Consider the following 27,622-nt stretch of genomic DNA (forward strand, 5'->3'; position numbering starts at 1 on the left):
GGATGTGGTAAATGAATGAAAGAGGCATGTAGCGCTGTGAACGATGAGGGAATATAAAAATAACAAAACTTCATTCAACCACATAGGTAATGCCTCATTATAACAAAAAAAAAAATGTTAGGGGTGGACAACCCTTATCACTTAGGGGTATGAAAAATAGATAGTAGCCGATTCTCAGACCTACTTAACATGCATATAAGATTTCATAAAAATCGGTCAAACCGTTTCAGAGGAGTATGGTAACTAACGTTGTGACACGAGAATTTTATATATAAGATGAACGTCTTCGTAATCCTGATACGTTTTTAAACATTATCAGGAAGGGAAATTAGTTGAAATATGCGAACGTTGTAGCTGTAGGTAATAATGGTGATCTCAGTGCGAGTACCTGGAAGTCGGAGCATTGCGAGGCTGGATAGTGAAGGCGAGCGAGGGCGCGGGCCGAGTCAGGTGCAACGCACGCGAGTTCTGCGGCGCCACAGCCACCAGTGTCGCCGCGCGTCCCGTCAGACTCACGCGCACGCGAATTTGCCTTTTCGCGATACATATTCGCAAAATAACCATCTTGAGACAAAATCCTTTTATAGCCACATATCCGCTCTATAAATAACTTCGGGTGTGGGCCGCGGTGTTCTAGCGGTCTCGCGAAATCTGTGCGCGAGCATTGTCGTCTCGTATTGTGCTATTGAATGGTTTGGATTAGAGACAGTTTTGTTTAAAATCTTAGTGAACATATCAAGCTTACTTATATAATATTTTTTTAAATGCCAGTACTTTCATAACACAAGTAAAGTTTTTTTTGGCTTTTCACATTCTTAAGCTAATACGGAAAACAAATAAATACGTTTTAACTATTTTTAAAATAATATTATATTTTATCTCAATTTAAGTACATTCCTCGCTTCCAATAATTTTAAATCTGATAATTAAATAAAGTATAATACACGAAGACAGCATACATGTTAAACCTTATAGTTAAAGTAAAAACATGTTTAAAAATAATCATCCTTATTTAAAAAATAATCAATGTCATATAGAATCGTTCAAAGATTAACTGCCTATATGTCTGTACTTGAACTTCTAATCTTAACTTCGATAACTACTGGCGGTTTTCTTACGTAATAAAAACATCTCGCCACCGACGAAATAAATCATATGCGTATTTTTATAAAAACTTAAAAATATGCGGTATTTAATCTTGCTACATAAAGCAGAGCAACTTTACGAATTACTGTTGTCTTATGTTTAAATTTTATTATTAAAAAAGTCACCAGCTACGCGAGGCGTGCATTGTTATCTAAATAAATAAACTGACACTAAACACTTACGGTACATAAATAAAATCAGACTTGTTTTAAGTTATCGTTTAGTTCAACAAAACGTTGCCATCATTTACATACGTAAATCCGAAAATCAGCATTCAAGGTGACAACATTTTTTTTTATCAGCCAAAATATAACCGATATAACCGACAATGCCAATCGCGTGCGATAACAATGTTATGTTTCAATTTATCGATAAAACCACTTCTTGTGTCACGTATGCCAGTCCTCGTCTCAGGTGTATACGGCCAGGCCCTGTTTACAACGCGATCTACTTTAATATAACATTTCGTATAATATCCGTTTGCGTTCGTATTAATTTAGACTAAATAAATAGTAATGACGTCACTAACCCGTTCGTCGAGGCGCATTTGTACGAACTAATACATATTCTTTCGTTTTAACAGTCCGTCGGTAATGCCGTGTCATGTGTAAGATGAAAACGATAGACAATTCGTTTTATGCGGACAGTCGGAACAATGTGTGCACACAGCCCCGCTAAACAGTGTTAACAGATGAAAATTGAACAAATAACGTCTGAGAGACAACGCGGTTTATTGTTACGTTGTGACGCGAAATCGTAGTATTTACAAAGACAAAAACAGTGAAGGAAAATGTATCGGAATGGAAGGATCGACAGCAGTAGCACCTCCACGTCGTCCGGTAGCTCTGATCTACGGGTAAATATCATTTTGATTATATTTTATTTTTGTCATCCAAAGCTGTTTTGTTTCATCATTGAGATTACAATTGAAATTCCAGTTCAGTCAGCGACAGTTGTTTAAAGCTGTTTTGTATTCATTGATACGACATATTCGAATTGGTTTTATTACTTCCTCCGTGCATGATAACAATTAGTGGGAACAAAGTAAGGAGTTCGGATCTCTCGATATGTTAGTACTGTTAATCAGGATGGCCTACTTTCGTATTTACATGCATGCGTACGTTATAGAGCTGTGACGTTCTTAATGCATAAATAAATAACGTATACTTTTAAATACAACTCATCGTTACAGATGGTGTGATATATAATATGTTACTTAACTTTATTTTGTGAATTATTTATTCACTTAGCAACATCGTCGCTGAAAACAATCCGTGACTTTTTTTTTGCTGAGTTGGGTGGTAAAGCTCACAGCCCATCTGGTGTTAAGTGGTTACTGAAGCACATAGACATCTACAACGTAAATGCACCACCCACCTTGAGATATAAGTTCTAAGGTCTCAAGTATAGTTACAACGGCTGTCCTGCCCTTCAAACGGAAACGCATTACTGGTTCACGGCAGAAATAGGCAGAGTGGTGGTACCTACCCGTGCGGATTCACAAGACGTCCTACCACCAGTACATGTACTGACTTCATTACAGTGTAGTGATATGAACTTAAATACTGTTATACTAGCACTAGTAATATTAAATTGTTGTATAGACGTCGCGGTTTTTATAGAAGCAATATTGTTTTAAGAATACGAACGTCTAGTTGAGAAGACTGGACAAATTTGATGAGAACAACACTATACCTGACGATTAAAAAAATATTGCCTCTAACTATAATTGTTACAAAATGTATAGATAACACAAAATGCGTCCATGCTACGGTAGCCGCTAAACACATACTGCCCACTAATACTATTATAATATGGAATGCAGCAATTTTAATACACATCTTCCAGTTCCGAACCGAGTTAATATTTTAATAAGATGTTAAAATAGTTTACGGCTCAAGTCAAGTAATCGATTGACGACCAGTACCTATTAACATAATCATAGATATTTCACATGACATTAAAAAGTTTCTAGTTAATGAAACGACATAATCATTCGTGTTTCCATTTGTGACTCGGTGGCTTGAGTTGAGACATAGTCGTCTAATTAACTAAGATTATACGATACACGTACTTATAAAAAAAAGATGTTATCATTACAATACATTACGTACGGAACGACTAGTAGATATTATTCGTTGTAATTTTATTACGGCGTTTGTTTGACGTCCATAAAGCCATCATTACTAGGCATTTTTATTTTTATGATAAGAACTCACATAATATTTTAAATGTGGCAGTTAACAATGGATACTTCGGCGTTCTATTTCTAAATAATAAGAAAAATTGAAATAAGTGCGCGCGGAAAAAAAGGAAAATAAGCAATGACAATGAAAAAATTATGTCTTCAATCTTCATTAAATATTTTTATGAATATATTATGTATGTGTAATTGTATTTCGTCATTTGAACATATTTGTAATTAATTTAAGTAGTTCTTCATACTTTTATACAATTATGGGTGTTGTCATTTCATAATGGTTTATCAGCTGCGAAGTTCTCTACTGGAAAAAAAACAAATGTGAATATAGTTATCTATACTAATATTATAATTATGAAGAGGAAAGATTTGGTTGTTTGTTTGTATTGAATAGGCTCCGAAACTACTGAACCGATTTGAAAAATTCTTTCACTGTTTCGAAGCTACACTATTCCCGAGTAACATAGGCTATAATCATTTTAAAAATAATAATTAAGGATCCTTACTAAAACTCCAATAATGTAACCCAAGGTGTAAAAAAATTACCTAAAATATTCTTTACATCGCGTGCCCTACGAAAACTATTGATGATAGAATAAAATAATGCAATACGACTTTGTAGAACACATTATTATTTACAATTATAAATATAATTTTAGTTAAAGACACGAGCGGAGCCGGAGCGGGCCGCTAGTCTGATTATACTGATAAAGTACAGACTTTCAGTGAAGTATTGTTTACGAAGTCAAACAAGAGTGTGGTTGAACACATGATACATAATCAACATTGCCATACCACTGATAACACCTACAACAGTCCCTGGCGCGGTAGTATTTAGATTTCTATTTAGTCATTGCTGATTTACTATATCATAACTTTTTATTAAGCGAAACTAAATTTCGACCACAATATCTGTAAACAATTTTAAATTAAAATCATTGAATTGACACAGGCAATTTAGAAAAGTACCTACTCTTTGTCCGCGTAAGTTTATTCCGAGAAAGAAAATTTAAATTAAGCTAGGTTTAGGATTTGGAATATTGAATTTATGTCTTTTTATTGCTCAGATGGCTGAACGAGCTATCGGCCCACCCAATGCTTGCCGGAGCCCATAAACATAACGAGTCAAAATTTCTTCATCAGAAACTTTACTGCTGCACAATAAGTTCCAAGCGAGTTATGCGTCTACTATTTTTGTTGCCGCGCGCACATATTGCAAGATACTTCAATGTAAGGCGCGTTTTGTTTCAAACAGGAACATCTTTTACTTTTTTTTTCCTGCCTATGCTGATAGTCTTCAGAGGCTATTTCAGCTTCGCCGTAACATGTAGGTGAGCTCACGGGGCCCAAACCGGAGTGCTGCTAATACCGGTCCTAGCAAGAACAGTGCTTCGCAGTATCTACCACCGGATCGGAAACGCGACCCACTGAGAAGATCCGACGAAAAACTCAGTGGGCTGTGTCTGTGGGATCGTTTACAATAATCCATATATTCACGCGTACCTGTTCACACTGGTCTGCCTTGATAGTCTAATGGTCGGTAGCCTTGACTACTAAAACACGTGGTTGGAGTTCAAATGCCGGCCAAAGTCACTGGCTTTATTAAATATATCTGAATTCGTCGTGGTCTTAATGGAGAAGACGCCCGGTGCATTCGTATCGAGCGATGCAACTGGATCGGTGTTAGAATCCGGCAGGTACTTTTTTTAATGAAACAATGGTAACTTATTTTTAGTTTATTAACACTAACTCTTCCTTGAAGATGAACAGTAACCGTACAAAGCTCTAACAAAGCAATGGGTATGGGGAGTTAATTTAAAAAATAGCAAGATACCTCTTGATTCCTGGTGGTACACGCCTGTACTGAAGCGTTTATATTATTTAGGCTCGCCAAACTGGTGGTCAATCAGTTTGCCAAAAGTAATCACTGCTTGTTTCGTATCAAATTGATTATTTCCGCCCATCAAATTTGAAGTAACAATTTCCTTATAATATATGGCTGCATATATGTACGTACGTATATGTTTCCATGTATACATTTTTATTACGTTTTTATTATAATATTATAAAGTAATCAAAAAACTATCCTTCCTTTACAGTTTCTATTGTTTTTCGTGCGTATAACATTAAATTTTTTCTATATATTTATTTATACTTTTATTTTATTTAGTTTACATACGATTAGCTCTTATCACTAAAATACCAAATAATTAAACAGTAATTTCGATTATGAAATTTTAAGCAATGTCTGTTTAGAATAGCCCAACGAAAACAATGAAAACTCTCAATAAAGTAGAGGCTTATGCCCGTATCTTTAGACGTTTCGTAAAATAGTCCTCCACTCTTAACTCATCCGATGATGCTCGAGAATTCCCTCCAAACTTACTCGAGTTTGGTATTTTTAGTCGACCATTACAATATTCCTCAACTGTCCTCGAGTGAGGTAATAATGATGAAAATTTGATCAAGCTAGCATCAAACCCATAGAGTTCTGTAGTCTATGGTCATTGTTTAATGTCAAAATTGTCAAAGTCAAGCTGCCGCTGTCTGTTTGACACTAGATGAACTTGTTTGATGTTTTAGTTGCTGAGTTATTCGTAAATATGTGTGCGTGCGGTAAATCTGAAAGTGTATTATTTATTTTCTAACCTATTATTATTTTAGATTTCGGATCCGGCTTTGTATTTTTATTCGCAGCTTTTGTGTGATTTTGGTTGCATCGTGTTGTTGAAGTGCTTTTCCACAACCACCAGTTTATTATTATATAAATAAAACTTATAATCGCATTGACTTAATTTATCAGGTACTAAGCAAAATATGACTCTTATGTAGGTAAATAAAATAAAGAGTTTCAAATGTCTAACTTCGAACTATTTACTTTATTTTATTAATAAATATTATCAAAATTAAATTATCAAAATATGCGGGAATCATGCACAGATCCAGGCCATTGCACAACAATATCATATATTTCCATTTGCGGTCCACATACTATTTGGACATTGATAGAAAACCAGCCTTGAGGAACGTTCAAGGTACGTCGCGACGTACCTTAACTTGACAGTTCGGTCACTTCACTCCGGTTAGGAAATTTTTCCAAGGACGTTTGAGTGGAGTTTATTTTTACGACTAATCATACCAAAACGCGCGTTGGAGGTTGAGTCGAGTCGAGTTAGGCTCGTGTGAACGACTAAAGATACGGGTGTTAGTTTCAAAAGAACATTTTGCGTAGAATTACAAAGTACCATAGATTGCTAGCTCGGAGTCCGGCACGGGCGTCGTCACGTAATCGATTCCTGGAACGCCACTTCTATGTTACAGTAGCTTTTACTATACGTGAGTCTGTGGTACACTGGTGCGATGTCCGATAGCAGAAGAACCCGTTAAACTGCACACGGAAAAGCCATTTCGTTGTATGCATTGCAAACTAAATAAAATTAAATTAGACGATAGAAATGCCACAAACAAAATTTATACTTATGTATTATATGCGGTCTTCGCAACTCGTAGACCTATTGTAATTAAAGCTATTTTTACGTGAGCACGAAAATTTGAAACATTGTAAATAATGAAATGTAAATAATAAATGTGAGATCATAAACCATACAACTAGTTTTTTATGAAGATGCTCAATGATTACCGAGGATCCGTCTAATTCCAGGAAGTAGCTACGTACGAAGAATTTAATAAATTGATGCATTATTGGAACAGTACTAATATATGTAGTATTAACAAAAAATAAATTTAAACTACGAACAGATGGGACGAAAAATTTGATTTTCAATTCGTGATTCCTGTTTGGTGGCTTGTGTATGATGACATCAGTTTAAACTAGTATTACTTTGTGTCTTGAGTCCGACACGGACCATTTCATTGATTAATACATATTCTCCAAGGACTGCAAACGAATGGTTGAAATTAATTTGGGTGCTTTTATAGTACAGCCACAAATTTTTAACAAGAATTTTATTACCTAGAGTTATAATTTAAGCACTTAGGCGTAATAAATACGATCAAAATTCGATAAACTGACGCATATTCGTTCGCGTGCCGCGATCTGAAAATGCGAAAAATGTTTATTACGCGAAGTCATCCCATTTAAATAGCAATCTATCACGGATCGAGGTGGCTGTCATGATAAAGTGTGGGTGGGTCCTTCACTTCTTTCAGACAGGTCGATAGATGAGTTTTATGTCACCCAGTTTCGAAGTATATTTACACCTTCGTACTATGATTAACAATAATATATACATATGTACATAATATATGTAAATTTAGGTGACGGTTCATGATTTTGTCTTTTGTCATTTGTTTTCAGTATTTTTCTTGTATTTTTTTAATACTCTTCTAATACTTTTTTAATACAATATATTCGAGTTGATTAAGATTGAATTATCTTATATGTACCTTTAAACGAGCAATTCTTGTATATACATATATAATCTGAATCTCGGAAACGGCTCCAACGATTTTCATAAAATTTAGTATACAGGGGATTTCGGGGGCGATAAATCGATCTAGCTACGATTTATTTTCAGAAAATGTTGTTTTATTCGTGTTTTCAATAATCAACTCTTCCCGACATCTATTGGCGAATAATAATACTATTTTTCTTAATGGCGCAACTAACCGTTTTAAAGACACAACAAGATGGCGTTATCAAAAAAAAAGACGAGCAAACCTCGGTCATTATCTAGTGTTCTTAATTAATAGGTATAACATACCTACTGTTTTTATGGCCCTATGATAATGAGAACATACAATGTACACAAGAAACTAAATCACGTCCGGTAAAAGAAATTTAAACTTATAATTATTTTTATTAGCAGACGCTAGGTTAAATTGCTCGTAGTACTAATAAATACGTCATGCTATAATTTTATAGAGATTCGGCATGATAGATCCATTTACATAATCGTGTGAAAATGTCAAATAAGGCTGATCTTAAATCTGGCGCGGACAATAACTCATGTCAAAACACGAAACAACAATGCAAGGCCGTTTTGGTCCGTTTGCAGCAATTGGCGATCAGGCAAACGCTGAACACGAAAAAATATTGATGCAATTTTCAACAAACAAAAAATGCCACGGACAAGTAATAAATATTGAGTTGACTTTCATAAATAAGAAAGTCAGAGGGATCGGTTGCATATTTTCGAGATAAATCCACGAGATCGAAGGGACAGCCATATTTATTTATAATGTTCGCTCCAGCACACCGCCGTCTGTGGTATTCGTTGATTGTGTTCGTGTGTATGCGTGATTTCAGTTTCGTGTTTAAATATTGGAAACCACACCAGAGCAACATTGTTGGAATTTAGTTTAGGATAGTCGCGTCGCTTTGATTAAACGCAGTGTTGCCAACTGTTTGAAAACTTTTCCCCTAAAGCAATTTCAAGAACCACTAAATTAGTGGTATATTTTTGAGAATAGCCAGAAACTTTTTCTCCCTTTGGCATTTTAAACCTGGTATTTTATATTTGGTATTTGTTTTTAAAAAAAGATAGTGCACTATGCAAAAACTAACAATTATAACTGATTGTTTTTAGTTATCAGCTGTTAAGAGTAAAATAAAAAATGCATACAGTGTCATCTATTAAAATTGGAAACATTCAATCGATTTCAATTTTTTTTATTTTTGTTGATGTACGTAGAAATTTTTTAAAAAATACAAATAAAATTTTATCCCTAAAAATATCCCCAAAAAATTTCACCCCCTAAAAAAATCCCTGTATAGATTTTTTCCCCCTAAATTTGGGGGGAAAACCCCGGAGTTGGCATCACTGATTAAACGGAACATGTTAGTTTCACCGAATTCGAAATTTAACATTTAGTTAGTTCGTTGAACCTAATTTTTTTGCATCTCACGTAACAGACTTGGAATTTCGTATTGCCTCTCTTTTGCTATTTCATCACTTCAGTAATCGTAATAAACTTAATGAGTTTCTTAAGTACAGCAACGAAATGCTTCATTTAATTTGAGTAATAGCTTTGATGTTCTCCAGGAACTGCTGATGTATATGAGAGTTAAGAGCCATGTTAATTATTTCCATTATACTTACTATTAGATGAGCGGCCTCTGCTGTCGGTGGCAATTATTTCCTTAATTTTGCCTGATACTGCCATATTGGGAATGCGTTTAGTTAATTAAATTTAATTTACTGTATTCATTAATTAAATCATAAAGTAAATTATAATTATTTCATCCTTTAAACTAAGTAAACTTTCCATGTATTCGTATTTGGGAAGTTGAGCAGTTTTGCAGCAGAATTATTATAATATATTTTAAAATATTTTCGTTTTCCTCACATGTTAACTTTTACGCTATCGAGAACGTTAAAAAACTTACACTTTTTTTTCCTACCTAAACTGATAGCCTCCCAAGGCTATTTCAGCGTAACCTTAACTAGTAGGTGAGCTCACGGGGCTCAAACCTGACGACGTTGCTAACACGAAGCCTAGCAAGAGCCATGCTTCGCAGAATCTACCACCCGATCGGAAACGGCGACCCACTGAGAAGATCCGGCGACAAACTCAGTGGGCTGTGTGTGCTGTGGGTTAATAACTCGCACTAAGCGCACTGACTGCATGCACCATTTGTGTGTATTGGGTTGATTGTGATAAATTATATTTACCTATTAAGTTTATTTAGTTTAATATCAGGTAAGTGCAATTTGAATGCACAGTTGTACTTGCAAACCATCAATGATATTATTATAAGATTAAAAAAAAATTACCAAAATAATTGTAAAAGTAAAAAAAGCCATACGCATATTTTTATTTTACTTCACTACGGTAACGTACATTTTTTATGCACGTTTATGACACATTACCTTACAAATAAAATCGATAAGTTTCGTTCTCCGTTTTAATTACGAACAGAAAAAAAAAACTTCTATAAACACCGGGTCACCCGGAACTGGCTGTCAATTGAATGTAACTCGATAAATTCCTCACAAAGAATTATTTTGGTTAAGAATGTGATTGTTGTGAAATTTAATACGAATTTAAACTTTATACAAATAGAATTTAGGTGATTAATGGCTTACTTACAAAAGAACCGAATCGATACCTTTTGAGGTTAATCATCCTAGCACGTGCAATTTTTTTGCTCTCTCGATTTTATCGTCGTTTTTAATCCGAAAATACTGAAAAAGTGTAATTTATTTCTTGTTGGCGGTGTCGTTGTGAATTTAGGCAGGAAATTAAATCGATAACTTATTTCTTGATAATAAACAAAGCTGCTTCTTGTTTGTCTATACTTCTATACTAATATTATAAAGAGGAAAGATTTGTTTGTTTGTTTGTTTGTTTCGAATAGGCTCCGAAACTACTGGACCGATTTGAAAAATTCTTTTTCCATTAGAAGCCGACATTGTCCCTGATGAACATAGGCAATTTTTTTTAAAAATCTTTTTTTTTTTTTTTTTTGTTTCATGTGTGTTTTAATGTTTCCGAAGCGAAGCGAGGGCGGGTCGCTAGTTGATTATTAAATACGTACATCTACTTAGTCCAGCCATAAGTTCTGTTACAAATTAAAATGCATTTTTTGTAATTGAAGTAATGTAATATTATTAAAATGTATACTTACACATTTATTTGAGTCTCAGTAAAAAATAAAAAAACAATTGTTTTACCCTCCTCTTATCTCAAATAAAGTTTCGTTCTTTGCGATAAGCATAATTTTTCGGACGGATTCATCATCATTCTGTGACCATTCATTCCATCACCATGCTGGCCGTTTTGGGTATGGTTATTTTATACCTAAACTGATAGTCTATAGAGACCATGTCAGCGTCACCGCGTCATGTTGGCAATTCAGTTTTGGAATACACCAGCTGTAGCGAGAAGTGCACAAACTAAGTTGCTTTAAAATAATGATAAAGGAACATTACATACATATCTGTATAGTGCTATTTGATCGCAAATGCTTTATCTTTTTTAAGCTCTCAATTTATTGATATTATGTCAGTATTTTGGTGTGTTAATGGTAAACTTAGAGTTTTATGATATAATGTACATATATTGTTGGTATATTATATTTGATGTAACAAAATATTTTTAAATTTTCTTAATTATTTAAGAATATCTTCAATTCATCGTATATAGTGAGCTCACTCGGGTGGGTACTAGGTAGGTACCATGATCGTGTTTCTGAGGCAAGCCATCCATGTATTCGTAGTCGGGCAGTTGCGACACTTTTTCAACACAATTTACTTTTCGATGTTATGACATTCACATTGCAGTTTCAATGATAACCACTTAAAATTAGATAACGATTGTTTAAAAAGGAAGACTGTTACAGAGTTTCCTGAATTGTATCAACCAAATTTCATGGAACATTTATACTGTAATGTGAATATAATTTGCTGTGAAGATACTATTAGACAAGCGTGTTTCCCGCAGTAGATTTAACTACATCTGTACTTTACTTGATGACGCTCATAAGACATTAGCCGGAGCACCAGAGCGAAGCTAATCTTTGTAAATATAACTATGAAAATGACAATAGAATTACACAAACTTGTGTATTATCTGTGCACGAGACTTTCACACAGCCGGTTGCCATGCTCAAATATCAACAAATAAATTTGTAAGTAAAACTTACGGAGCCCTTTCTGCAATATCAAGTGACATACTGGTTATTTTCTCTGCAAATTTTACAGTATTAAAACGTGTTACGTCTTAACATGTCAATTTTGGTGAATATTTTTACTAAAATGTCGGGTCCTTTCAAAAATAAAGACATAATGTAGGTAAGTCAGTGTGGAAAGTGAATGTGTCGGTTTTATTTCAAGTTTCACGCCTCAATTTGTACCGACAGCCGACGTCGTCCCTTTGATTGAGATGTTCGAAATTCGTATCTCTGAGCGCTCGTGGAAATAAATTAAGCGCTCACTTAATTTCACGGGTTTCCTTTGAAATGATACCGCAATTCTTGTCTTTCCAGCATCGGACGTTTAAATATTTTTCTGAACACTTAAGTACGTTATTTTATGTGCACGTGCAAAATTTTTTGACGGAACACCTTATGTTATGTTAAATATGAAGAAATTAATAAAATTTTCATATCTAATTCTACAAACTATTACAGAAACATTTTTGAAATCGGAATATCGTAGAACATACTAACATTTTGTAGCGGACGGTTTCTTATTTAGATAATTATACTTTGGATTTGTGAGGAGGAAGATTTTTACAAATAAAATAAAATTATGATGCAACTTTCATGGCTGACAGTTTATTCTTAATGACAACTTTTTAAACAAAATTAAAATTATAAAAATATAAATGGACAATTGTTTGCAACTAAACTTTTTACTGCGGTTCTGAACACATTTTTATGTGACACTAGCTGACCCGGCAAACGTTGTGTTGCCTTAAATAAGATTTCTAGGGTAATGTTTGGGGTGGACAACCCTTTTCACTTAGGGGTATGAAAAATAGATAGTAGCCGATTCTCAGACCTACTGAACTACTGATACTATTGATACACAAATAAAACCAAAAAAACATGGCTGAAAAATGTATAGTAAATGCTCTCAAATATATTAAGTGTATAATCTATGATGTATAATGAGTAAGTAAGACAGGAGACCGGCTTCGTCCTCATCCCTACTACGTGATGTTTGCTGGATGAGTGGTGACACCTGGCGGGGATAGCTGATCGATTGATAGTTGATCAGTAGTCGACCGGCGAGAGCGGGAGATCTAATTCAATTTAAAAAAAATCATAATTAAAAGAACTTGAAATTATAAACTCTGAATAAGAATTTATCGTACTACAATTATAATATTTGATTGCCATCTTGCAACCTTATTGCGGATCTGTGCATAGAATAAAAAAAATATTAATCGGGATGGAAAAATAGGGGTTGATCGTATAAGAGTGAAAATTGAGAGTAATATGATTTTTTTTTATTTTAAGTCATGGCAAAACGAAATAAAAAACTTGCCAAAAAAATTTATGTTTATAATTAACAAATAAAAAATAGGGGTTGATCATAGAGGGATGAAAATTTGAGAGTAACATCAGATTTTTTATTTTTATTCATGATAAAATAAAAATAAAAATGAGAATCTTGCCAAAAAAATTAAAGTTTATAATTAACAAATAAAAAATAGGGGTTGATCGTAGAGGGGTGAAAATTTCAGAGTAATATGAATTTTTTTATTCTACGTCATGACAAAATAAAATCAATATTCTCGCAAAAAAATTTAAAGTTTTTAATTAGCAAATAAAAAATAAGGGTTGATCGTAGAGGGGTGAAAATTTAGGGTTATACGTATTTTTGTATGCTGTATCATAAAAAAATAAAAACAAAAATTTTTGTCTAAAAAATAACAAATAAAATTTAGGGGTGGACCACCCTTAACATTTAGGGGGATGAAAAATAGATGTTGGCCGATTCTCATAGATACTGGATAAGCACAAAAAATTTCATCAAAATCGGTCAAGCCGTTTCGGAGGAGTATGGCAACGAAAACTGTGACACGAGAATTTTATATATTAGACTAGCTGACCCGGCAAACATTGTTTTGCCATATATAAGTTTTCTAGGGAATTTCTAGTGTAGAAAAAAAAACTAACTTATTGTAAGTGTGTAAGGATGTGGTAAATGAGTGAAAGAGGCATGTAGTGCTGTGAACGATGAGGGAATATATAATAAAATAACAAAACCTCATTCAACCACATAATACCTCATTATAACAAAAAAAAATGTCCAAATAAAAAAAAATATGTTAGGGGTGGACAACCCTAATCACTTAGGGGTATGAAAAATAGATAGTAGCCGATTCTCAGGCTTACTGAATATGCATAAAAAATTTCATGAGAATCGGTCAAGCCGTTTCGGAGGAGTATGGCAACGAAAACTGTGACACGAGAATTTTATATATTAGAAGATTTCATAAGGAAAATCTGTTATTCGCTTTCATAAAATTATAATAGTATTGTAAAGATATCCATTAAGATCACCACAATGAATAGTTTGAAAAATGACCAACGGCTATCTTACGAACAAATATATTTTAATTCAACCATGAAGGAAGGTTTATCTCGTTCACAAGAAAACTACAGGTCGTAAAGACTTCAATAAAATGTATTTTATTATAATGGCTTTAGATGTATACGATCTCAAAGTCCTCGTAACCATAAGCAACTGTTTTCGTGTAACTATTGACGACTCGCTTCTATGAAACATACCAAGTACTACTACAGTAACCTACTTAGTTACCTACTATACTCATAGAGTTCGGGTTCATTACTTTTGTCTAAACGAGTACTGTTTCATAAACCACTTTTCTTTTGTTTTTTTTTTTTCAAACTTATTTATTGAACGTTTCTTTGAGTTGAGGCCTTTGATTCGTCATTCGTCAGTCGATTTCTAAATCTGAATAGACAGAACGTTGCAGATGCGAGAATGAAAATAAACTATGCATTATGACTTTGCTGTTTCCTGATCGACCTAATAAACGTGTTTAAGTGAGGTTCTGGAGTCGATCAGCCAACGCGAACGAGGGCGATTGCAGTCCTCGTGCTCGTGAGTAGTGCTTTGAGGCTATTTTTACGGCTATGCGGTATCCAAAGTGGCTGACGTACGTGAGAGGGATTTGATGCATATTTCAGATTGTTACTAAACAGCTATTATGTTAACTTTTAATAGTTCAAGTTTATTTCTGAACTTAATTGCCTCGGAAAGAAACTAAATAGCATCTTGTTGGATATAAATTTTCTTGATAATAATAAACGTTACTAGGAAACCGTTTTATTATTATTTTTAATACGGACATTCTAAAATTGTCCGACGGTCTCTTCTTTTTGTGACCATACAAAGTTTCCAAACAAATTCATATTGCTGAACATTTTGTTCAAAAAGAACGAAGCATTCGCGTCACGAATACTGATATAATATAGGCTCATAAGATTGCGACAGTGAACTGAACCACGCACGGGAGACGGATGCTGACGTAACCGACTGATGTCTAATAATCAATTACAGGGAAACAGCAAACCGGACGCAATCGCTTTCCACGTTATTTACCACGTCCGATGGATCCCCTTAACTAATTGAAAGTAATGGGCTACGGGCTTGCCGTGTGACTTCGGTAATTAGTCTTATCACAACTAAAGAACACAAAGAGCTAAAAGTAGAGATGCACGGAAGCTTCCAAATAGCGAGTTTTATTTTTTGACTTATTTCTTAATGAACGAATTTTGTTCAATCGTTTTTAGAACACTTCTAAGGGAGGGATTGTGGACCATGAGTATCAATAAAACTGAAATCTGAATTTCCATACAAATCTATTTTTTTTTTTCCTACCTATGCTGATAGCCTTGAGAGGCTATTTCAGCTTCACCCTAACGTTTGTAGGTGAGCTCGCGGGGCTCAACCGGAGAGTTGCTAACACTGACCCTAGCAAGAGCAGTGTTTCGCAGAATCTACCACCGGATCGGAAACGCGACCCACTGAGAAGATCCGGCGAGAAACTCAGTGGGCTGTGTCTATGGGTTAGTTCGCTCGTCGAGCCCTTCGTCGCAAGCGACGGGTTCGACCAGGACGGTGACCGGTGCTTGTGGTGCCTAAGAGCACCGTTAATGGATCAAGAGGATCCGTAATGACGTGCTTTGGGCGACGTCGACGGTTTACCATTCGGTCTACTGGGTCGGGTATGTAATTTCCAACGGCTACGATGAGAGGGTTCTCATGTCATGCCGCCTTCTCAAAATGGCGCAGCGATGCCGACTGTAGATACTTACTAAATGAGTCGAGCTCCAGGTCATCGTGGAGATCCACATTCCTAAGGAACCATGGCGCTCCGACGGCTATCCTGCAGAATTGTGATTGAATAACCTGAAGGGATTTCAAGTGGGTGCGGGCTGCGTGAGCGAACACTACGCTTGCATACGTCATGACGGGGCGTATACAAGTTTTGTAGAGAGTTACCTTATTGCGGAGGGACAGTTTGCTTCGACTACAAAGCATTGGATAGAGTCGTCCTAGTATAAACGCGGCGCGGTCGCGTACCGTTTTTATATGGGGACGGAATGTCATCCCTCTGTCGAGGGTAACGCCTAGATATTTGACCTTCGAGACCCACGGTATGGGCTGGCCAAAGAGAGTGATGGGACAAACGGCGGAGGTGTTTGCGCGCCTACTACGGAGTGGGCAAATCTATAATACCTGAAATGCAATAAAGCGATAAGTGTTCCAAAAGACATTTATTTTTATCATTGACGCGTACTTTATTCGTTTGACGTTACAGCGCCCTTATTTCTTTAGTCACTGAAACTTTGTGTCAGTGTCAAATTTTAACGTGTAATAAACATAGACCTAGGTTTCATATCAGTGGTAATAAAGTATTATATTCAAAATTCAATAGTAATGTTTTTAATTGAACCGTAATCTTTACAATCGAATTAAAATCAGTGTATATCTGATCAAGTCGATTTCAATATTTTTTGTTTTCGGATTTTTTTTTCTAGAAACTTCATAAATTATCATAAACTGGACAGGAAGTAGTGTACAGTTTTTTTTAGATGTTAATATTGAGTTGCATTTTTCTAGCAGCTCTTGTTTTCTTTTTTTATCTCCTAAGATGGGTTTCTTTATCTATATAGCATGACAAGACAAGATAAATGCCGTAGCGGACTTTTTAAAGTAGTTTAGCCAAACACAGCTTTGTCTCTGGTGTAATCACAATCATCAGCCCACACTTGTCCACAACTGGACCAAGGCCTATCCCACTTTGCGCTCCTGTGCCGGTCTTCGACTCAGTGTGAATTATGGTCCTGTTGTGATATCTCTAAATGTACATACATATTATATGAAACATATTAAATAGTTTGCGTACTTCGATGGTCTACATCCTCCCATGAGTACCAATTACAACAACTGTACAAAGCTTTAACTAAATCAGATACGTGAATGCATCATGATCAAACAAAATTTCATGATAATCTATAGTTAGATTATGGAATAGTTCACAAATAATTCTTTACTTTAGAACAAATTTGGTTAGCATAAAATACGTTATAGTGAGCCAACCTTAACATATAGACATGCTGTCGCGGACTTTTTTTTTAGATCTTTTAAAGGGGAACAATTCTCTCATACATTACTTTAGCGAAACTTTAACCGTTTCTGCAGCGCACGCAGCGGAAACTCAAAAGGGAAAAAACCCTGATTTTGAAACATTCTTTATTGGTGCTGCTCCGCTTGTATGTGTTAGCGTGATGTTATAGCCTATAGCCCCCTTCAATAAATGGGCTATCTAACACTGAAAGAATTCAAATCGGACCAGTCGTTCCTGATATTAGCGCGTTCAAACAAACAAACTCTTCAGATTTATAATATCATTAGTATAGATATAGTAAGATACCAAGAAATAATACGGCTAGATTCGTAACGAGCACCTCGTGCGCACAACTAAGGAAACATTAGTTCAAATAATGCTAAAATGATTGTGATTACAAGGCTTAGGAATGACCTTTTTGTATACCTCACGTTTCAGCGATATAGAAGCGGTGGCTATGGCGCACTGACCTCGAACCGACAACTGGTATTTGCGACTTCATCTCACCTTGCCGAAACGTTTATCTAATAATGAAATAAGCAGACTTATTTGTCTAGGAATTAAATAAATATTATGATTATTCGCTTGTCTACTAAGTCATGTAGAAGTATTGGTCTCTTGGTAAATTAGTTATTAAAGTGAAATTTTTTTTTATTGCCCTTGTAGGCAGACGAGCATACGGCCCACCTGATGGTGAGTGGTTACCGTCGCCCATGGACTGCAGCAATGCCAGGGGCAGGGTCAAGCCGCTGCCTACCGCAAAAGTGACTGTGATTATGACTTGAATTTCAAATTCAAAGTGGGCAGCGGAATTCACTAATAATTTTTTTAATCGTTTTGATGGACGAGCTCGTTACTTACCTGATGATAAATAATTAACGGAACCCTTAACCTATGTGGTGAAATTCCTAATTGTATTAGACAATGTCAGTCTCACCCTTCAAACCGCTTCATGGTTGCGACCACGACTGCTTCACCGCAGAAATATGGAGAATGGTGTTACCACTCGGACGGGCTTATAATATACTCTACTACCAGTTAATTCAATAATGGATGAGCCATGAGCCTAGCTTACCCGTCGACATTTCGTTTCACAATTTTTACAACGTTGTTTTCCTATTACGTATGGGTGGGTGTGCTTTAAAAGAGCCTTAGAAATAATTATCTATTCACGAAAAACAATATTCGATCCGAATTGATACCGCTAACGTTACGAAAGAGAAATTATTGAATAGTAAATTAAACGCATCGTTAGCAAAAACTTTCCAATTCTGTGCATTCGTAAAGTAATTGCGACAATAAAACTTTGCAGCGATTTCCCAAGTCGAGTTTTTGACAAAGTTATGAAAACCAAGTATGCGTCCAGGAGTACTACAGATGACGCACAAACTCGTGTAGTCGTGATAGTATTTCCTCTGGCGGGTACAATTGACCTGTTTAGTTTAATATGAGGATTGTTTCAGGTGGCAGGCGCTGTGGAGCTTGCCGACCCAGCCAACACAGCGTTATTGACGCAGCTACAAAATTCGGTAAGTGTACGACACCAGTTTTATTAACCACATCTGTTTCTGGCGATCAAACTTATTTTCAGTATCTGACCTATTTCTGAGACTGTTAAAAGAGTTATTCGTTTTGCATCTTGCTTGATAAGACCTATGGATATTTTTCGGTTGATGTGGATTCCTATCTTCTCTTTCAAGCCTTATAATATTGTTTGCCTCTTATTTTGTGGCAATAATAAATAAATAAATATTTACTAACAATCACGCCACGTTAACTGGTCCCGTGATAAGTTCTTAAAGAACTTGTGTTACAGGTACCAGATAACGGATATAAATGTAAGATTTTTATTATACACATACATATATTTAATATACATCCATAACCCTGGAAAAGACATTTATATTTATCATACAAATATCTTCCCTTGGCGGGATTCGAACCCGCGACCCCCTTGTGTAGTGACCATGTCACTTACCACTACACCAGACGGCCGTTATAGATACATAATATATACTAGACGACCGTTATAGATACGTAATAGATACATAATATATTGGCACAATAAGCCATTGCAGAGAATGATTTCGAATTGTTAAGCGGCAGTTCCGAATCGATACCACGGTCAGCTCTTTCCTTTAAATTAATGAATAATCCAGAACAATTGATAACAACAATTAAGCTCAGTTTCGACAAACTCGTTGCATTCTGATATCGATTTTCTAAGTTTATCATTAGACCAGTTCAAGAATGCGGTATTATTTGTTGCATTGCCATTACTTATCTTTCTTAAAAGAATCTACATTAATTTTCTTAGAAATTCTGATTTCTACAACAATACGTTACTACAATTGACCCAAATTGTTATTTTTGATTTGGCTAGCGACAAAATTAAATGGTGTTGAGTTCGTGGATGTATTTGGAACTCTAGTGATCGCCATATTGATATTGCCCCAAAAATATACCTTGAGATCTCTTCTTTAAAATAGCCAGACAAGTAAAAAAAAATACAAACAAGTTCGGAATAGGAAGTTGGGTTTGTCGTGGAATTTGTTCATTTAGTTTTGAAAACCTAAAAACATTTATCATATTAAATTTTCTCTGGTACCCTATATACTTTCACATAATTCGAAAGTCCACAATTTCACGAACCCAATTCTTTTAAAGTTTAATTTTGACAATAATGCCATAGTTATTTACTCAGACATTTTAAAGAAACAAACAACGGCATTATTTTCGCTGGAGCCGCGTTAAAGGTGTCGATACTAACAACAGGCAACAAAAGATAAATATCCCGGCACTTGGTATTGGCCCGAGCCGAGAGATATGGCTGATATAAAGGGCTGTTTGTCGGAAATTGCTGATATTACTTCCATTATGATTATGGCACGAGTACAAGAAAGTGGGACGGTTTTGTCGGGTCACGGTGCCGGCTTCATTTTCACGCCATTTGAGAAAATTTCGGCACGCCGCCGCCTTGTAACATTCACGACTATACATTTCATTGTTACCGACATTAAGGTTTATTTTAGTAATAACTAGCGACCCGCCCTCGCTTCGCTTCGGGAACTGTAATTTACTATTGGTCTTATTGAATATTCTTTTGTACAAATCTGGTCCTGGTAGTAATTAACATACTACATACATAATAAACACAATAAAAAAGAATATAACAAACAAAAAATCTAATCTTTCCTCTTTTTATATTAATTGTTCACTATTTTGGCGATAATAGCTTACAAATAAAAGATAGATATATGCTGTCACGTAATTTTTTGTAGGGCTATTTGAGATAAACATTGCCGTTTTACATTATATTTGTGTAAGTTCAACGGTATTGGTGGCGCATGCAAAAATGGCACGCAGATGGCAGATTTCTTTCCTTTCTACTCGACACTTGTCCTTATATTTTGAGTAATTTACACTATCTTTTTATAAATTATAATCTATATGTTCTTCTGATGTGTAAACTTAGTGCCATATTTATTTATATCGAATCCTCAGCCTAAAAATAAGTTTTAAGCTTTTAGCTCTAAAAAAGACGATACTTCCATATAAATTTTCATTCCCTCCTTTCAACCCGTTACAAGTCTTTTTTCGCATTAAAAAGTAGCCTATATCCTTTCTCAGGCTCTAGACTATTTGTTTACCAAATTTCATTTAAATCGGTTCAGTACTTTAGACGTGAAAGCGCGAAAGAGTTAATTTCGCGTTTATTATTTAGTTAGTTACATTAAGTATGGACAATTTATGGCGCTTACAATACTGACTTTAAAACGCTTTGACATTAGGATCGTTATTGTAACTATAAATTAGTGAAGTTATTTATATTAAATTGGTTAAGAATTTTTATTAACCCCTCAAACTTAAACACCTACCACTCGTTCTTAAAGTAAGAAAACAGAGGATTGAAATATACCTAGTATTACCCGGACGGATGATCGGGAAGTAGTACTATAATAGTATATAATAGGAACTTAAGGAGGCCAGTGTAGCATACTGCAGCATAAAAACATAGGTACATAGTTAGTAACATAAAGTAATTCAGATAATTATTACTGATACTGACCTTTTTACTGGATACGGGTAGATACCGCCATCTTGCCTATTTCTTCAACGAAGCAGTCATTCCACCCAGTTTGTAGGACAGGAAAGACTGTATACAATTTATATTTCGACCTTATGTCTCGATGTGGACGGCAATATTCATGTTGTGATGTCTATGGGCCACTTAACGCCAATTGAGCCGTGAGCTCGTTCACCCACCCGTGTAACACGTCTTAACATGTCTTACTGGTGGTAGGATCTCTTGTGAGTCCGCACGGATAGGTATCACTACCCTACCTATTTCTGCCGTGAAGCAGTAATACGTTTCGGTTTGAAGGGTAGGGCAGCCGTTGTAACTATACTGAGACCTTAGAACTTATATCTCAAGGTGGGTGGCGCATTTACGTTGTAGATGTTTATAGGTTTCAGTAACCAGTTAACACCAGGTGGGCTGTGAGCTCGTCCACCCATATAAGCAATAAAAAAAAAAATACAAATAAAAACTGGACTATTTGAAAATTTTGGATCCTTGTGCAATATCTTTAATGTTGTTCGTATTAAATATCCTCCACAAATAAAGCTGAGCTAGTGACTCAATGCAAGGATTTGGAAAGGTCTAACTATAAATCAAACATCGACAGGTTTACGTGACCATGACTCTACATTCCAAGCTCTACGTTCCCATTCCTGTTTGATTTTTGTACAAACAAACAAACACTAATGACCGTTTAGAGGTTAGGACGCATTTTACAACGTTTGTACCGTCGATTCTGAATACGCGTGTGAGAACTCGTCCCGCTCTTTGAATTCATGGAAAAGCTACAGATCATAAAACATTTTGACCTACGCGCGCTTTTAATACTTTTCGAATAATAATTTGTGTATGCTGACCGTAGCAAGAATATGAAATACACCCTTGATTGGGTGATATTAATTTAATAGGATTATCCAAAATGTTTTTGCAACAACAGGGAACAACAATCTTAATCTATACTAATATTATAAAGCTGAAGAGTTTGTTTGTTTGAACGCGCTAATCTCAGGAACTACTGGTCCGATTTGAAAAATTCAGTGTCAGATAGCCCATTTATTGAGGAAGGTTAAAGGCTATATAGCATCACGCTAAGAACAATACAAGCGGAGCACCAATAATGTTTCAAAGTCGGGTTTTTTTTCGCTTTTGAGAGCTGCCGCGGCGTGCGCTGCAGAAACAGTTAAAGTTTCGCTAAAATAATGTATGACAGAACTGTTCCCCTTTAAAAGATCTAAAAAAAAAGTCCGCGACTGCATATATCTATATGTTAAGGTTGCTCACTGTAACGTTTTTTATGCTAACCAAATTTGTTCTAAAATAAAGCAGTATTTGTGAACTATTATTCCACGCGGACGAATTCGCGGGCAGAAGCTATCAATAATAATTTACAAATTTCAGTGGACAGTATATAATTTATTGTTTCTTTCGATTAAATGAATGCTGAAATATTTAAACAATGATTAAAGGCACAATCCTATTAAATAGCAAGTATAATAAATGTCTAGTCTGTAGCGCGGCTCACGGGGCACAATCAATTGCAGTTTATTGCAGTCAATGAAATCTTGGCGGAGTTTAAAATAGATATCGAGAATCGTTAGCCTACAAAACTAAACTGATAATTTTATTGGTTTACAAAAAAATCATATTATCGTCGACAAGCAACCTTTTTTTCTGTAATACAACCTTTATTTTAATGTTTAAAGAAACTAATAACGTATTATTATAACATAATATGTACATATAATCAAATTCATAAATACCGGTACACAGAATAAAAAACCGTACATTTAAAAAAAAAAAGCGCCAGAAACTTTCCGTTTCTATTTAAATTAAGCATATGCTTCGTAATTGACATTTGTGTCAAACAAGACCTCGAGTTACTCCAGTTTCGACGCTGTGTTTATAGTAACAGCGGATGTTGTATTTCTATAATCGTACGCAATAAGATTTATACCAACGCGGATGGTTCGAAATTATAGTTGATTTTAGAATTCAAACTATAAAACATTATGATTATAAACAACGTAAAACTTGTTACGTTCAAGGCCGAATAAAAACAAAGTGTATTTGGCGAAGAGACCTGCTGATTGATTAATGCAGGGGTGTATGTACTAAAGGTTATTAATGCAGAAAGATTATGGGGTGGGTTTGATAGCGCTTAGTGTGAAGGTGTATTGTATAGGCGCTGTCAACAGCAGCGGCGGACGCCAAGCGCAACCGCTACCACCTCGCAGTGTGCGTCGCGCTTGCGATCGGACCGCACACCGCACGTGCCGCGAGCATGCGTCGCAGTTGTACGCACGTGTACAAAACACGGCGCCTCAACGCCAAATAATTTCCGCGCCATCTTTAAATAGTCGATATAAAACTTGCAACAAACGACAGCTTTCTTTGCGCGTCCAAAGAAAATTTGTGTAACGTTATAATGTATTGTTTTAACGTTTGACGCGAGAGGTGACGTTCGCACTTCGTCAACAACGACAGCACGATGAAACTGTTCAAAAGGAGATTTTCGTTCAGCTCGGATAAACAAAAACTAGATTCGCGAATCCAAGACCCCTTTGAAAACGAGGTACTTGATTGTTTCATGTGTGTATGAATGTGTGCGATGTAATAAAAATAACCCGCAGTAACAATAACCACATCAAAGTCATTCTAATTAAACTAATCAAATCTGTGGAATGGCTACTTTTTTTAAATATCTATAGGGTTAATGTATACCAGTAAATTTACGTTAATTACTTATTTAATAACAACGATCTATAAAATAACCAGAAAAACAAAACAACAAACATTCATATTCACTTATAAATAAATCTTTACTCAGTTATCACGATCTTGATCTACCTAACTAATGTAGCTCTCTAATTATTATTCCGGTAGTATTTCTAGACTAGAAGATATAAACGTATCGAAGATACCGTAGAGTTTAGCAAAGCAAATTAAAGGCAAGGTTATCTTATCAGACGGAGGCCGCACCGAACCGCCTCGCCGTGCTCGAACATTTTGTGCCCACTTAATATTAATTTCAGCGAATCGAATACAATCTACATCTTTCCTTCTCGGATGAAGTCATTTGTATGCATATTATACGGTTAAGATGAAGTTGGTAAAGTGCAATCGCATTGGATTTTGTAATATTGTTATCGAACGTAAAATAATCTCACTATTTCATAATATAACTAGCTGACCCGGCAGCTACTTCGTAGTGCCTCAATCGATAAATAAAAGACCTAAACTTTTGTATAAAATAAACTTAAAACAAACAAAAGGGAAAAAATGTTATTTTTATTTAATTCCGAGCATTTTCATAATTATTCACATTTTAAAGCTTCCCTGGACTTCCACGAATAATTCAAGACCAAAAGTAGTCAAATCGGTCCAGCCGTTCTCGAGTTTTAGCGAGACTAACGAACAGCAATTCATTTATATATATATATATATATATATTGTTATTCACAGTCATATATATATATAGAAGAGATATATATATATATATATATATATAGAAGAAGATAATATATATGATGAATAACAATGAATCTTATAATACATTATTTTACAATCTTAATAGATGGCTTTTTCACTTAAAATCCGACATTTTAGGTGGATTCAAAGTCCGGAACGAGCAATAACATGGCAATTACAGACATAAAACCTAACGTTCATAACCTTGAATTTTCTTACAAAACACATTATAATGCTTAATCTTAGTTTGCGGTCTACATAAATCTACTTAGTTCATCATTGTAATGCTAATAGCATACATATTAGCCATTTATAATATCACTGCCATAATGCGCTTGCATACCAAACTATCGGGAGCTGTGTTGACAGATGTTTTAATACATCTATAATCATTAACCGAATAGGGTTGTCAATTTATTTTTCATAAATGTGTTTTTGTTCTCTTCGCCCAGGTATCATTAGCCGCATAATGTGATATCGGTGCCAACTTTCATAACTAATAATATAATTAATAAAAAATAATTGAATTGGTGCAAACTTTTTATTTGTTAGGCCCTCATCAGGTCTATTTGTTTATTTGTTTATTTGTTAATTTTTTTTATGAATAATCTATTGTTATACATCGACATAATATAATGCTCTTAAATAATAAATTAATGAAACGATACATTTTTTTTTTAATAACAGAGAGCAAAAAACTAATGCACCCGTAAAACAAAAACAATAATTACATTCTCATGTGAGCTTTTGACAAGTTTTTTGAGATGAAATCGTCTTCTCTTTTTTATTATCACTCCATCCATCACCGGAGCAGAGTTTTTGCAATGCAATTTTAAAGATAATATGGGCCACGTATCCACTTGGCTGTAGAATTAATATAAATCCAAGCGGGTTTTTGGAGTTTTCTTGTTATTTTTTTTAATAAAGTAAGGGTATTATACGATCTGATTTTAGTGGCCTTTGTTAACTGCTAAACATCGGATAAAAAGTGGGATCGCCTGCCCAGCTTATTACAAAAAAAAAACCGTGGCAACCCTAATTGAAAATAGCAACGCAGCAGTAAGCATATCTTATCCAACGACGCGCACCCGTGCCCGCTCTCTATTGTGTCCCGTATTAACACATGACTCGTTTTTTTGTCTACAACCTAATTTTATAAGTGAAAGTTATAAGTGCTCAATTGATCATATGCTGGCTCGCGCATTGTATTTTCCGTTTATCTCAATTGAAATTAATGTCATTGACTTGGAAACCGGACCACGAAACGTTTTTGTATTATTAAATGTCGATTACTGATTAGTATGCCTAAAATTATGAATCTTTATTATAAGATAATCATTGTCTTCGAGCGAGTGTAATAGAGTTTAGTTAGTTGTTCGTTGCGACTTGGAAACAAAACGGAAATACTTTATTACCTGATATTGCATTTACATTCCACTGCATTGCATTTCACATATAAGTATTTATATTTATTTTTAAATGTAGAAAATTAACTCTAGTCCATTTTTTATTGCCTAGGTGGGTGAACGAGCTCACGGCCCACTACCCCACTTAACAAAGTGGTTACCGGAGCCCATAGACATCCACAACATCAATTCCACCACCCACCTCGAGACAAGAGTTCTGTCTTACCATATAATTCCTTTGCTACAGAAGTCTTAACATATAATGTATTTGCTACAGAAACAGGCAGAATGGTGTTTGTTACCTATCCATGGGAGCTTGCAACATTCCCTAGTACTCAAGATAGGGGGTTCATTTATGTATCTTTTCATTAATAGCTTGATTGACAATATCCCGACTATTTTTGTGTATGAAATATGGAAATATTTATTTGGTTTTATTTTTACGTAGACTCACCAGATTAACTCACCATCTACACTGATAAACAGAAAATTCTATTTCGTCATATTGAATTCAATTAATTAAAAGATCGTAAAATTTAGAAGCAATTAAGCAAAGCGACATGTTTACATTAGTTATGATATGAAGTAGCATTTTTTGAGATGCCCATGACATATAATGCTCACAGTGTATTCTTATCAACTGACGTGGAGGCTGATGTGCAACGGAGCGGGTTTTAATTTTTTCTAATTAAATACATTAGTTTCAACATGATCACTGAATAACACTTTATAGTGTTAAGAAGCAATAATACTTTATAACAAAACTCAAATGATTTGAGAAATACAGTGGCCGTCATACGAAATAAAATAAATAGTTACACTTGGTCGCATATAACTATACAAATGTATGTAAATATATTTATTGCTATGTTTCACAGATAAATGAACGGTGTTTTAAATTTTGAAATCATCGTGGCCTAGAGGTTAATTATTAAGACTCGTGTCGAGCGAAAATATTATGTCGGTGTTCAAATCCCGTTGGCAGCTACTATTTTTTCCTAATGAAATACAAATTTAACTTATGTTCATGAATTAATTCCACGATAAACGAATAACGCTGTGTAATAAAAATCAAATCTGCAAATAATATATATTACGTACTATACAATTCAAACATAGACCTCGAGCTTCAAGGTGGGCAGGAGAAATAGCATTGTGATTTTTACATAACTCTTTCATCGATCTAAGCAATAAAAACATGAACTTATTATTAAAAATAATTTAAATTTTATCTACTTACTTTGC

The 27,622-nt window shown here is 35.0% G+C and overlaps 1 protein-coding gene and 1 long non-coding RNA gene across 11 annotated transcripts in view; one reads left to right on the forward strand and one right to left on the reverse strand.

Moving 5' to 3' along the window:
- The window catches only part of LOC101741810 (tensin-1), a 124,890-nt gene that overhangs the window by 44,775 nt on the left and 52,493 nt on the right, over positions 1-27,622 (forward strand). For 3 of the 8 annotated variants that reach the window (XM_012691080.4, XM_012691082.4, XM_012691081.4), the window contains exon 4: positions 18,886-18,951. In XM_012691080.4, the coding sequence (XP_012546534.2) occupies positions 18,886-18,951 (66 nt within the window). Of the gene's footprint in view, positions 1-429; positions 788-1,267; positions 2,003-18,885; positions 18,952-23,692; positions 24,076-27,622 lie in introns of those variants that run through there. The other 5 variants (XM_012691085.4, XM_038021761.2, XM_012691084.4 and 2 more) reach the window with 5 other exon arrangements.
- On the reverse strand, positions 3,523-12,591 carry LOC134198780 (uncharacterized). 3 transcript variants are annotated; one of them, XR_009972975.1, is made up of 4 exons: positions 12,480-12,591; positions 7,320-7,403; positions 6,592-7,244; positions 3,523-3,647 (listed from the first exon to the last, which is right to left on the reverse strand). It is a non-coding gene; the product is annotated as an uncharacterized LOC134198780 (long non-coding RNA). The 3 variants fall into 3 exon arrangements; XR_009972973.1 differs by lacking the exon at positions 3,523-3,647 and having other exon boundaries at positions 6,428-6,734; positions 7,104-7,244; XR_009972974.1 differs by lacking the exon at positions 3,523-3,647 and having other exon boundaries at positions 6,428-7,244.

This window comes from Bombyx mori, chromosome 4, assembly GCF_030269925.1.
Source record: "Bombyx mori chromosome 4, ASM3026992v2".
In the NCBI taxonomy this organism is placed as follows: domain Eukaryota; kingdom Metazoa; phylum Arthropoda; class Insecta; order Lepidoptera; family Bombycidae; genus Bombyx; species Bombyx mori.